A 15351-nucleotide genomic window follows, 5' to 3' on the forward strand; every position below is an offset into this window, starting at 1 on the left:
TATATTATAATTTCTTATAATTAACTATACTTTTCTTATTACGATAAATAAAAATGCATATTTCTCGTATGTATTTTTCTGTAATAGACAACCTATTAAAATAATACTCATCAAATTTCAGCTGTCTGTTGATTTAATTTCCAATCATCTTTTTTTTTCAATGGTTAAAACTCTAGGAATTTCAAATCCTCCTCCATCTTTCTCTATGCCAAACGGTCATAGGCTATTTGCATTCACGCAGTTTTCGAATGCTTCCCAACATCTCTCCAGCGGAGCTGGGCGCCAGCACAGGAGGCGTTTCGTCCATCTATCATCTGAGCTGTGAGCAACATGACCAGCTCAGCGACATTTAAACATTGCAACTCTTTCAATAATGTCCAGTATTTTTTTTGTGTGATTTCATTCCTTACTTTGTCTCTAAGACTAATCCGAGCGAGTGGTGCTGGGGATTAGTTTTAGAGACTACCGTGTAATATAAACTAACTAAAATCAAAAGGATATGAGGTGAGAGAGAAATTCTTCATCGCTTTTACTCTGAGGAAGTCGTACAGCGGTCCGAGCCTGGAATGAACTGCGTCGAAAGCCGCGGACGTATCTCCTACGGACGGAGAAAACCCTTCACACTGCAAGTGGTATGCTGTTCGCAACGCTAGTCGGAGAGGACACAACGCGGCCTCCGCACTCATCCAACTGACGCCAGACGATGACGCGCGTATAATGTCACTAGTTTTCTTCTTCAAAGCCTCCCAGTGAGATTGAAGCTTGCGTTGTGGAGAGTCCGGTTGGTTCTTATTTTTCTTCAGAGTGTCCAGTACCTAAAAACAGTTATATTTCTGTAAAATTTTCCCAAGAACGCCCGACAGTTCTACTTAGGGATATGTAGACTGCCAAATCGAATCCGAGTAATGTTGATTTCAACATAATAATTGACATTACATGCGAAAATATTGGACAACATGTATAAGTAACCTAAAATTATGTTTAAAGCGTACACCAAATATTTTTATATCGAGTTTGAAATTCAATAAATAAAATACTTCAAATATTAGATTAAGAATCAACGTAGTGCTTAATGTTTACGTATCATAGCTGGTTACGCCACATTAACTCTATGTGTACACACCCATATACATAGCAAAATTATCTTAAGAGTCCCAATCAGAACTAGCTCCCTCGGTATATTTGAAAATCTGAATGTCAAATCTATAAAACAACTTAATCTAAAAACTTTGTTACTATACGCACGTAAATATTATTTTCTACCTTCCGTTACAAATACAAGAGTTACTAGATACTCCACCCTGATGCTGCAAAAATATAAAAAAATAAATACAAGCTTCGGTCAAAGAGGATTGACCTACTACTCGGTTCAAATGTACAATTTACTTCCATTATCCATAAGGACAATTAGTAAGTTCTCAAAATATAAAATTGCCATTAAGAAATGGATAGTGGGGGTGGGTTGCGCACGGATCAATGAGTGGATCAAGCCAAATATGTAAAATGTATGCACTGTTTATGAATTTTATTAATTAGTCTATATAAATTGGTTATGTTTTTTAAGAATATTTTTGTTTTTTTATTGTTTATTATGTTAATTATAATTAGGTTAATTGGTTTAATTACGTTTTTTTTATTGTTATTATTTTGTTAACTTTGTTAAATAGCTAATCTTGGGCATGTTTCACATTTTGTAAAATGTTTCCCTCGGCACGGTACACCCCAGTGATGGAACATTATTCTGTATAAAAAAAGAATACAAACAATGTAAAAGTATAAATAAATAAATTACTAGGATGAGGCGTTCGAATTTAATTGCTACCTACTGGGCCCTGGTTAAGATGTTGCATTTCCCTACCGTAGGCACTGAGATTGTCCCGGCGCCAGAATAACAACTGAATTTACCGTGTGTACATGTTCTTTTTTATATTCTCACCGCGATCGCGAAGAACCTATTGTGCGATCAATAACTATTAAATCCGCTGTGTTGTGTAATCATCAAGTGCCCCTCCTTCCTGACCACAAGAAAGGATCTGATCCTGACTGCCACGTGACAGAACTTCCAAACAATAAAGGTGCCAGAAGCCAGAATAAGGTAGGTAATTGCAGTCATTGTATTTAGGGTTCTGTGGCAAAGCAAATAAAGGATAACGCATCCCGCGAACCACCAGTAACGGGCAAGTGGCGCGATCAATAGCAATAATAATGACCTTTTTCATGGCTGTTTCCAACCTGGCGAGGTCAGGCCTCAACTGCTGCGTGTTGGCCTGGGCTAGGGGAATGGCCAGACCCGCCAGGGAGAGGAGGGCGGAGCGCAGGGCTGGGCCGGCGCCGGGAGCGCCTCCGCAGCCCAGGCACAGCGCCAGGGTGGCCCCCGCCGACAGGCGACGCAGGAGGAGGACAAACGGGGCGCCCGTGCCGAGTATAACAGTCCAGGAAAGAGTTTGGCCGAAGTCTCCGCACTCCACTGAAATAGGATAGAAAAGTATCAACAGAAGTCATTTTAACAGTTTTGTAAAATTTTATTGGATATTAGTGGAGGAGCTCCCACCCCAGTTGGAGGTGAACAGAAGGAACGAAGTTGAGTTCGATGCGTGTACTAAACTTGGTTACAAAGCGCGAGAGCATGACTGCTTGCTGGAACTGACTAATGTTACTACGCCATGTGGTAGTGGTTGGCATATTCGCCAACCATGCTCGAGGTACTAGGTTCAATGGTAGGATCAACATGAAATATTTGTTTTAAAGGTGGTATTGCTACCTGAAGCGTAAAAGTGATCCCCTAACGGTTGTGATAAGAACATTGAACTCACAGATGTCTTCAACTTCATCATCACGGTTGCTGGGACTAGGGGATCGGCTTCCCTCCGTACTGGGCGGACGGCGCGACCACTGTAGCTCGGCTCCGGTGCACATCACTCCCAAAAAGAACAAGTCCATGGGAGTCAGGTCTTCAGCACCACGACTGTAAGATAATGTATAATAGTTACCAGCGGCCGCACAGGCTTTTGAATCAGGGAAGGCATTTGATTTCAATCAAACTTGATTCGTCTTTCGTTACCAGAGTGTCTAAAGAAAACAGGGGTGCTATTCTGAACCGCTCAACAAAGCCTCAGCGAAGCGTGGCCGGGTTCGGCTAGTAATATACAAATAACCAAGACATATTTAGCCAATTTTTGACAAACGCAAGAGTCGGTGCGATTACCTGGAGTACAGGGCCAGCAGCTTGCTGCCGACGAAGATGACCGCGTGGGCGGCGCGGCGCGGCGGCGGCAGCGCGTCGAGCGCGGCGCGCAGCGCGCCGCCCGCCGCCGCCGCCGCCTCGCCGCCGCCGCCCAGCGCCTCCAGCGCGCCCAGCAGCGCGGCCTGCGAGCGCGCGCGCAGCCACTGCCAGCTGCGCAGGGCCAGGTCCGCGCCGGCGCGCTGCTTCTCGTGCTTCAGGCTGGATCATGGAAAACGGAAGTTATTCAAATAAATCTTTAGCATATCGTCGGCTCAATGCTATTGTGGGTCTCGCCCAGAAATACATAATCATAACTCGATAATCTCACTGGTCAACAAGATTTTTGTCTCATGAGTATCAATAGATGCATTTATTGTAGTTTTTTTATTCCGTTTTTAAATATGTATTTAGAATTTTTCCATCACCCACCGAATTTCGTCAAAGCCATAAACAATACTCCTGGTTCTGTGTACCTCAAACAATAAATGAAAGTGGGAATATTTGTGGGTCACCAATTACGATCACTAATGCATGACGAAAAGAATCCACTGGAGAATGCAGCTCGGCAAGCATTCGAAAATGTTACCCGCAGTTACCAGGTAAGTCAGAATGTTTGAATATCGTGCAGTTAAGAATAGAGAAAGTATTAATATGTTTGAAATTATAAGTGTCTGTATCTTGGAAACCTTGTGTGATGGAGAAAAATCGTTATCATATTTGAATACAACATGAATTGTCGGGTAAAGCTCTAAAATTAAAAACTTATTTGGGTTTTGCGCGCAATAATATAACTGGGTCAGATTGGTCCCAGATCTTTATGAGAGGCTTCATTGTATCATAATTATCCCCTGGGCCGCGATAACAATGGGAAGCTAAGGACGCCGGTAAATTATCCCGAGCGATTACGAAGATACACTACTGACCCCCAACCCTCCAGTTTTGAGGTAAGTACATCGGTTTGTACCGACGGGTCTAGTACCTCACGGTACACGTATCTACTCATTAAGTGTCAAAAAAAATTGTCGAGCGGTTTTTGTTTAAATTACAATTTATTTCATTTTTTAATGATTCTGAGATGGCAAATTTTTTTCTTAAAATCCTATTTCAAATACGAGAGAAAAAATAAGTAAAATTAGGAGTCAAATTAAATTCTGACATAACTGCCAGTTTTAAAAACGAAGGGCTAGATGCACAGATAATGTGGCTAGATTCTGCCCTATAAACATATAAGAGAATCTAGGCGTAAAAATGTTGCCACTATAAAAAATAAATGTAGTTATTATATTTTTCCATCTGTTTTATTATCTTCTTGAGTGTACGTATCAAGACGTTAAAAGAACCGGCTTTGTAATCGCTTGGTAGATAAATATAGACAAAATTTAAGCAAACCGTCTTGGTAGGTGTCAAAAGTTGTATAAAAATTAGATTTAGGCGAGCATTTTTTGCTTGAATTGGGATTTATTGGAGTTTATAATCGCTTTGAAGAGGCCACTTTTTATCACAGAAATCGTTTTGAAATATAAATGAGAACCATTTTAAATTTTAAGTAGAGAACGCGGACTAAACTTTCATGGCCATTCATTGGTTGGATTCGATCATATAATGTCGAGGCGACAAGTCGGTAGAGCATACCGAGGTAGATAGCCTTTATAATCGCGGCTCTGGTATAAAAGTAAATGCTTTATCTGCAATTAGTTTTTATTTCGCGATATTAAAGAGATCCATTTATACAAAAAGATTACAATTTTGAGAGAAGTTAAACAGGCAACTTAAATTAAAAACATACTCACAATGAGGGATCAGGACCACAGAAGTACTGGAGAAGGTTAATACAAGTGGCCAGGTCTCTCTGCATATTGCCAACACTGTCTGTGCTAATCTGGACCAGCAGGTAGCCCACAAACTGTAATACAAAAATAAATCAAACTCGTATCTCTTAACTCGGCCGGTGACAGATCATAAGCTCTGTCCATACTTTCATATTCTAAACAGCTTCATCTTTGTTGAAAAAATATCTAATATTGGTATCAATCTCGTAAGGAAAAAATCCAGAAAGATTTGGAAATAACTGTGATACAAAATAAATACTCGCTGTTGTATAGCTCGGGAAACCATCCAATAAAAGATTTCCGGTGTATAAAAAAATTCCTCTTTCCAACAACAGATGTCACTAGTTTACTCTATTCTTACATTCTCCATATCCACAAGTATTTCTATTTTATTTTATTTTATTCAGAAAACATACAGTCATACATAATAAGTATTAAAAACAACAATTTTTTGACATAAAAAGACCAATTAAGTTTTCATAAATTATGCAAAAGACATAAACATTATGCAAACACGCACACACATGAACGCACATATAAAACATACACAAACATATACATTACATGCGGCACATATACATAGCATAAACCACTCAAGATGCACATTCAGCAACTATCCCAAATAATCGATGAAGAAATTTTCTGTACAAATGCAACGTGCAGTCAAAAATGTCTACATCAATACTGAGTCCATTATAAATATCTACAGGTACGTCTGATGAATGAATTCGAGGTATTATTGTTTTTACAAGTTGGTATATAAAAAAGGGAATTTAATCTGGTATAGCGAAGAAGACAACGAAAACCAATATTTTGTAAAAGATACGGCGAATCAACCATATAATTTAGAATTTTGAAAAGAAAACTTAAATCACATGTAAGGCGCCTTTTTTGTAGTGATTCTATATTAAAATTAATCAAAGATGCGCCGTAATCATTTTCAATGTTGCCAAAACGATATTCCAGGCTCCTTATAAATTTCTTTTGTATGTTTTCAATTTGATTAATACATACATTATACTGAGGGAACCATAGGTGTGCGAATGTAATATTGCTTCCAAGTATATATGGGAAATTAAAAAATGCCTTACATTAATATGGAAGTCAACTACTCATAAGCAGAATGGTGATTGTTACAGTGTGTAAAATGATAATTTAACGGGAAAATAACGGGAATTTTTTTTTATTTCGCGGTTTTGGAGAGTCCGACTGTCAATTTTTAATTATGTTGGTATACATGCCCCTAAAGTATGCTAAAACTTTCAGCTATATTAATTGTTTACTTTGTCTGTGGCAGGCACTAAGCTTATACGTGTTTTTGTAAGCTCGGCAATTTTCGTTTGTTGAAAAAAATGGATCAAAGAATTTGTATCATATTTTGTGTAAAAAAATGAAATAAAGTGTAACAAAGTGTGTAAAATATTAACAAAGGCCTATGGTGAGTCTGCTATGAGTAAAACAAGAGTTTATGAGTGGTATAAGCGTTTCCAAGATGGCCATGAAGACATTGAAGATGACAAACGGCCCGGACGCCCCAGCACATCAACAACCGATGAAAACGTGGAAAAAGTGAATGAAGATAACAAGAGTTACTAGATACTCCACCCTGATGCTGCAAAAAATAAAATAATATATACAACCTTCGGTCAAAGAGGATTTGGCTTACTACTCGGTTAAAGTGTACAATCTACTTCCATTATCCATTAGGACAGTTAGTAAGTTCTCACAGTATAAAATTGCTATTAAGAAATGGATGGTGGAGGTGGGTTGCGCACATATCGATGAGTGGATCAAGCCAAATAGGTAAAATGTGTGTACTGTTTATGAAATTTGTTCTATTGGTCTATATAAATGATTGTTTTTTATGATTATTTTAGTTTATTATGTTGATGATAATTAGGTTAATTAGATTAATTAGGTTTTTTTATTGTTATTATTATGTTAACTTTGTTAAATAGCTAATCTTAGGCATGTTTCACAATTTGTAAAATGTTTCCCTCGGCACGGGACACCCCAGTGAGGGAACATCAATCTGTTTAAATCACGTCTGAAGAAACATCTCCTTTCTCTTCCTTAATCTCTCCTCCTTTCCTTTTTCCTCTTTCCGCTTTTTTCCTTTTTTCCATTGAATAATAGTTTTGATTTTAGGTAATTTATAAACAAATACGTTTATTTCTATTTTTATATATTTTTATCTTTTTAATCATTTTTTTTTTTATTGAATATGTTCTGTGACTTGAATTTTAAAAATAAAACTTTTATTTTATTGGTTGGTTGGAAGAAATTGCCATTTGGCAATAAGCCCGCCAATGTACAAATAACATTATGTACAAAAAGTTAAATAAAAATTTAAAAAAAAAACATTATTATGTATAAAAAAAGAATACGAACAATGTAAAAGTATAAATAAAATAAATGGTTATGAACGATCGCCAATCCACAATCAGAGAAGTCGCTGATGATTATAGCATATTGATTGGCTCATGCCATGAATTTTTTTCGAATGTTTTGGGTATAAAACACATGGCAGCAAAATTTATTCTAAATTTTTTAAATTTTGAACTAAAACAGCGTCGAATTAAAGTTGCTCAGGTGTCACTGAATGAAGTCAACGACGATGCAGAATTACTGAAACGTGTTATAACAGGTGACGAAACATGGGTTTACAGATATGACGTCGAAACTAAGGCTCAATTGTCCCAGTGGCGGCATTCTGGATCGCCAAGGCGAAAATCGCCGAGCACGCCGAACACATCTAACCTTAGCGGCTGCCACAGACAAAGTAAACAATGAATACAACTGGAAATTTGAGCATACTTAAGGGGGATGAATACCAACATAATAAAAAAATACAATCAGATTCTTTAAACCCGCAAAATTTAAAAAATATCATTATTTTCCTTAGCTTTTACGCGTTTTATTCTCCTTTACGCGTTTTTGGCTCTTTGCCGACGACAATAAAAATCTTAAAATTATTCAAAATACAAATGATTGTTTGCTGCTTCAGTCACATATTGATTCATTTAATATGTGGCGCAAAGCCAGCTACCTAGAATTGAATATTAAAAAATGTAAAATAATGTATTTTTATAGAATGAAAACACCTATCTCCTTTGATTACAAAATAGAAAATATTAATTTAGATGTAGTCAAGTCTATTAAGGACCTCGGAGTTATCATGGACTGTAAACTTAACTATTGGATACTATGATTAACAAGTCACTAAAACTCTTGGGTTTTGTTAGCGGGACATCTAGTGACTTTACTAATATGTTCACGGTTTAAACATTATATTGCTCACTTGTTCGTCCTCTTTTAGAATATGCATCCGTGATCTGGTCTCCCTTCTATGTAGGCTGGATAAATCATATCGAATCGGTGCAACATAGTTTGCTAAGAAAAGTAGCATGGATGATTGGCCTCGAGAGGGGAGACTACACTTACGAAGAAATGGAGTCAATGTTAAAAATCTCAAGTCTACAAAAACGTAGAAATAACATTGACTACATATTTATGTTTAATTTGCTGAATGGCTTAATGAGGAAGTTCCGTGGTTTTTTTAAAAATTTTTATTTGTTAATAGACTGTTAAACTAAGTCAAAATTTTTTTTTATTATTTTTATATATCGTATTATCGGCGCTACGATTTTTTAAAGTTTTGTATTTCTGAAATAACTCCGCGTGTAACATCAGAGGTTCATTTCCGCTTATTCTCATTCAGTTCTTCCTATTGGTCCAGAAGCGACAAGCAGACCGGGAATCTTCCATAGCTCTCAGATCATAGGTTGATTCACATGAACCAGTGACGTCATTTAAAGTAGTGCGTTTTTATCAAAATATTTTTTATTATTTTTTCTGTACATTTTCAAGAAACTTTGTGTTACAATTTAATGCTCTAATTTTTACCCCGCGTAAGAAAACATTTTTTGTATCCAATTTCCCGTAGGGCTGAAGTTCCTCATTGATGTACCATCATTACTGGAACAAGTGGCATCCGCTGGTTGCGAAATAATAATGTGCTGTTCCTCGATCAACACAGCACAAACTGTGGCTTGCATGCACCAATGTCCCGATTGTGACGTATTGTAAACTCGAGACAAGATCTGGACTTTTTTGGTCTAAGTCTTTATAGTTTTAAAAATTTACTAAGATAGATCAGATCTTGTCTTGAGGTAGTAATTTTTTTTTGTCCTAGCTTTAATTTTACTTAGTTGTATTTTATTTTATTAGTGCCTGTATCTATTTTAAGACATTGTTATTACCATCGTTAGAATGGACTGCATAAGTCCGTCAAATAAATAAATAAATTAACTGATTATACCTCATCGAAAACTATGTTTGTGCCATCTTTGCACTGCACCGAGGTGTAGGAGTTCCCAAACTGACAACTCATTATCTTCTGCGATGTGATGATGGGAGAAAAGATCTGAATAACCACATCGGGACTAAGTTCCCCGGCTCGGTCCCTTTCTTGAACTTCCTGCAGGCATAAAACACCCATCATTTATTCAAATAATAAAAACAGTACATAATAAGAATAAGAAACAGACAAACGACCAGGCCGGTTCCCCGTAAGGGTAGGCAGAGAGGATAGAATGCCATATTGCTCAGTCATGCATGCTGGCCGATTATTCCGACTTTCATCATCATTCCCTTTCCGCACTTAATGGTACACCAATCGCAGCGTATCTTGATCATTTTTGTTACATGAAGGTAAGATGATCTGTCTTACGCTTCAGTGAAAGTGAAATATTCTATAGTCCTTAAAATATAGCTTGATTAGAATGACAAAGTGACGACATAACTTTGTAGTAATGTCTAAGGAGTGATTAATATTGACACAAAAAATCATTAGTATCTGGCATGTTAATTTATTTTTTTAATACAATGCTTGACATATAAATCAACATAATTATATAAAATCAGCTTTAAAACTAAAATAAACCTAATGATTAACGATGTTCTTACAAGGTTACATCATTTTGCAAAAATGTTAGAGATGGGACAAATTAAAAATGTAAATGGATTGAATAAAAAATAATTTGTATTCATTTTAACGAATAAGTAACATACGTAATTGTATTTTTGCTCCCGCAAAGCCGAAGCTTGTCTGCGGGTTACATTACATTTTTTTTTTTTAAATTCATAAGTAAGTACATAGTTTAATAGTAATTAAAGAATAAAATATATTTATACACTTAAGTTTCGCTTGCTGTTTAATAATTTTTTGACTATTTTTTTTTAATGAAATTAGGTTTTTTTCACGATTTTTAGCTGGTATTAAATTGTACAGTTTTGGTACTACACTACCCATTGTTCTGTCACCATAGTAGTTTTTCTGTCGTGGTACCATCAGCTGCTGTGCCGATACTTGTCGGGTCATGATCTGGTGGTTTATTTTGGATTTAAAATTGCAATCGAGGAAATGATCTGTCACTATCTTATACTGACACTGTTTGTTAATTGGCAGAACGTTAACAAAATCAAATAATATTTTATTGTTGTCTTTTTTCTCATTCTTTATTTTTACAGGTACGATAATTTTTAAAATTTGTACCTGTAAGTTCAAGACTCTATCCGTATAAGATTTAAAACTTAGTCCCCATATTCTTAATCCATATTGAATAATTGGGTCAACTAGCCCCAAGTAAACTAGTCTCAGCACTGGGTATGGTATGTATGGTTTTAAATGGTACATGTTAAGTAGGCAAACTCTTAGCTTAAATTAATTTGATGTTGTTCATGAAAAAAAGTAAAAATATCGTTTTTGGTGAATAATTGTTTTACACACACTAATAGGCTTGTTTTTGCATTTTTGTATAAATTTTTTGGGAACAGAGTTTCATATTTGCATGAAAAAACTGATAAAATCGCTGTGATCGGTACATGATCAGTGATCAGTAATTTCCCATCACTAGTGACATAAGTTTGGCAGCTGTCATTTTAATCAAGCTATATTTTAAGGACTATAGTGTAAAAACACCCATTTAAATAAAAATTTCGAGAATCAAACACGAAAACTTTTGCATGGTAGGCAAACGCGCTGACCATTACACCACGAGGCCGACCAATCCGACTTGGACCCTCAAATATTTGTTGGATTTGATCATGCCATGTCTTTCTAAGTCTTCTTCATTTTCCGCATCTGACTAAATAAATAGCCAAAATAAATCACTCTAACATTACAATAAATAAAGTAACCCGATTAAAATATCATTCAAACAAGATTGTTGCTATCATTGTTGACGTTTTGATTGTAACATACTTATTACTACAGTGGAAATCAAATGTTAATTATTTGAGATCATCATGAAGACGTACAATCTAATGAGGACATAAACAGAATTAATTACGTCTTTATAAAGTTGAATCATCATTGACATTATTTCAAAACGAGTTTGACTGAACATCTTATTAAAATTATTTTATTTTATTGGAAAACCGACAGACAATTATAAAATTATAAGGTACATAATTATAAATACATTTTTAAGGTCAAATTAGAGGCTTTCTCATGATTGGTAACTTAAATAATGTATAATATAAAATTAATAAGTGATACAAGCTTCGGATAGGACAATCTATCTTATTGAATTTTATTTTATTTTTTTAAAGAAAAGAAATATTAGCAATCTTATAATTTACATAAATATTTTAATTTTGGTGGCCATTTCGAACAAGTTGTAAATATTTAAATTCATTTCAACAGAGAGGGAAAAATTTTTGAGAAGGAAATATGGAAGTCTAGGCATTTACAGGGCTTATGACCTGTCATTGGCTGGTTTAAGTGGCCACTTTACACACTGTGTAACATTCACCATTCTGCCCATGTTTGAACATCCACATTTCCTCAACTCTTCCATCTGTTGACTTTTGTGAAGTAAAAGAGCTGAAACCTTTATCGCGTGGGTGAGATTCATCCGGCTGAACCAAATCACCTACTAGGCAACGCCTGAAAACAATTTTTCAATTTTTATACTTCTTTTAAACCAGCCAATGACAGGTCATAAGCCCTGTAAATGCCTAGACTTCCATATTCCCTTCTCAAATTTTTTTTCCCTCTCTGTTGAAATGAATTTAAATATGAACAACTCCCTAGGGAGGAAATCCAGCCAGTCTGCAAGCATTTGGACATAATCAAACATTGTTGAAGTTGTAAATAACTCACTACTAGAAAATGGGAATCAAGTTGGGGTAGACTGGGGTTCGAATCTCGGACCTCTGATCCGGGAGTCTGCCACGCTAGCCATGGAACTACCACCCGATTCAATGTAAAAATTGTTAGAATGATTTTTATATAAAAATGACGTCAGCTGTGTTTCTACGAGTTTGAAGTATTTGGAGTTCAAATAAGTTCTTAGATTCATCTGGACCTGTATTCAGAGCCAACTGTCTAAAATTGTGTTAATATAATTATGTTAGTTGTAGAAAGAGAAAAAGAAATGTATAAATAAATACAAATATACGTATTAGAGACAACCATTAACATACAATGGGTCGATATTTCAATTATCATAATAATTTTAAGCGAGCAGCTTAAAGCTGATATTTAAATTTATTTCAACAGAGAGGGAAAACGTTTTGGAGAAGGGAATATGGAAGTCTAGGCATTTGCAGGGCTTATGACCTGTCATTGGCTGGTTTAAGTGGCCGCTTTACACACTGTGTAACATTCACCATTCTGCCCATGTTTGAACATCCACATTTCCTCAACTCTTCCATCTGTTGACCTTTGTGAAGTAAAAGAGCTGAAACCTTTATCGCGTGGGTGAGATTCATCCGGCTGAACCAAATCACCTACTAGGCAACGCCTGAAAACAATTTTCCAATTTTTTATACTTATTCTTTTACCAGGTAGTAATTCAACAATGTTTGAGTATTCCAAATGCTTGCAGACTGGCTGGATTTTCTCCCTAGGGAGTTGTTCATGTTTAAATTTATTTCAACAGAGAGGGAAAACGTTTTGGGGAAGGGAATATGGAAGTCTAGGATGAGTCTAGGCAGATCTAGTCTAGGCAGATTCATCATTCAAGTAGATAATTGAATTGGATTCATTTGTTATGTTTAATATGTCACATTCCCGTTTTAAAACATCTGTTATTGTTTTTCCGAGGTCTTTCTGTTAAGTTTAAATAATTGTGAACCGCCTTTAAAATTAATGTTTCGCGTGGAGCAAGCCATTATTCACACATGTAATACTCTAGTTTGTAAAAAATAAAATCATTACTAAATACAGATATTATCAAATATTATAAATAATACTCGCTTTAATGAAATTTTACCGACTTCTCTTGGTTTAAAATCTTCTCCCTATATTGCTTTTTCAAATTTTAAAGATTACTTGCTATACTTATTATTCCTTCTTTATTTTTTCTTTTTTCTCTGCTGCATTGGCATGTTTTTATACTTTTAAACTACTTTTAGTTACTTATATTATATATGTAAATAAAATCAATAAATTGCTGCTCTTACTATAATGTGTCATTCATTTTGAAGATGTTTTTTAAATTGACCTAAATTTATTGTCTTATATTTCACTTAAAGATTCTTCTCATCGTTTCTTTGAATCCCTTAAAATAAATATGTGTATATTTATGTGTTTCCTTTTTTTTTAAATGTTATTACTATTTTATTTTATTTTTACATCTGAGCATGTTTTTCATTCTTTATTTCAATTCTCAATTTTGAATTACTCTTACAAATTTTCTTCATTTTTAATATTATTTCCATTTGTTAATACTCACTACAAACTACAAACTTTAAAATATCCTTTTTTCACTTAAATTTTAATTTTTAAACGACTTTCATTTATGTTTTTCTTTTTCTTTCTCTTTTTTATACTTTCACAATTAACCTTACATATAATTGCTTTATAATATGGAAACTTCACTGGTCCATTAGAATCAAGTCTAATTGTGTAAAATATTAAACTTTGTAACTGTACTGTATGTTTCCTAAATAAAAGAAAATAAAACAATAGTATGTCAGCGCTTTTATAATATAAATAAACAAAGAAAATAATTTTAAAACTATACAAAAAAAAAGCTGTGAATTAAAGAAGGGAAAAACATAAATTCAACACACCATTTCTGCACTTAAAAGTCTTCATTTTTGACGAGAAATATAACCTAATAAGTACAGCATTCTCAAACAATTAAAATGCAGAAGTGTGGAAGGTTTCTCAAACTGATAAATGGTATTACGTTGATAGTATCTAAATAAGTTTGTAATAGAAAACGTAAAAAAGCCGCGTTAAAACCACATGACAAGTCTTACTGATTAAACGAAATGATAGAAATAATAAATAAAAGATAAAATCGTAGAAATTTATTAAAAATAATTGTACAATACCATATCTTCCGCTATTAGACCCTGTCCTTTTGCCAAATTCAAAACGTGTTTTACGAATATGTGATTCCATTTCCAGTATATGAGATCATTCATGTTATTGAACACTAAAATCGCCTTCATCTTGAAGATTTTACACTTGAGAGGATTGAAATAAAGGTAGTTATATCGAATTACGAGCCTCGACACTATTTTTTGTTTAGTCTTTTCTCAACTGATGCGATCTGTCAAATTCAGTAAATATTTGACGTTTAGTGTAATTTATTACCAGGATACAAAATATATTTCGTTATGTCTTCATTTAAAAAGAAAAACGGGGTAATTATTTAAAAATATATATATATATATACTTCTTCTTCTTCTTAGTTTTTTATTGGCTTTTTTCACCCCTAACGGGGGTGTTCTAGCCAGTGTCAAATTTGAGATATACTTTTTTTATTATTTACACATGGTTAGTACTATACATACAAGTTACTCTGTTAGTATTTAATATTACATACACTTTACATAATATATAACTTATTTACAACTTAATACCATTTATAGCTACATATTTACATAAAATTTTAAATATATGTTTATTGGGTGGGGACAAAAGAGTTAAAATATTAGTAGGGAATTGGACGCTGATTTTGGAGAGGTCAGATAGGAACTCAGGGTAACAATTATTTATGGGGCATCCAAAGAAAACATGATTCAGATCTTCCTCCTCAAGCTGACATTCCCACATGGCAGAGTTCCAGACATGGATTTTAAACAAATGAGAACTATTGTAACAATGTCCAATTCATTCTGCATATAGAAGATGTCTCAAATTTATTCAGAATCACTTTGGAGAACCAAGGCTTTTCTGTTACATTTGGTTTCAATTGGAAAAGGTGTCGTCCCTTGGCTTGGGAGGAGGCTACCCAATATTCTTGCCATGTGTGAAGTTGCTTCTCCTTTGTCATA

General features: G+C 34.8%; 1 protein-coding gene across 1 annotated transcript; it reads right to left on the minus strand.

The window, feature by feature from the left end:
- Positions 1-69: 69 nt before the first annotated feature.
- On the minus strand, positions 70-14616 carry LOC148279604 (uncharacterized). The gene is made up of 7 exons (XM_088229682.1): positions 14404-14616; positions 9374-9532; positions 5014-5126; positions 3206-3442; positions 2814-2965; positions 2211-2467; positions 70-815 (listed from the first exon to the last, which is right to left on the minus strand). Exons 1-7 carry the CDS (start codon positions 14521-14523, stop codon positions 480-482), a joined length of 1374 nt encoding a protein of 457 aa, XP_088085808.1. The 5' UTR covers positions 14524-14616; the 3' UTR covers positions 70-479.
- Positions 14617-15351: the final 735 nt, after the last annotated feature.

The sequence above is a fragment of the Micrasema longulum genome, unplaced genomic scaffold, assembly GCF_059751315.1.
Source record: "Micrasema longulum isolate JH-2025_06_02 unplaced genomic scaffold, ASM5975131v1 h1tg000695l, whole genome shotgun sequence".
NCBI lineage: Eukaryota > Metazoa > Arthropoda > Insecta > Trichoptera > Brachycentridae > Micrasema > Micrasema longulum.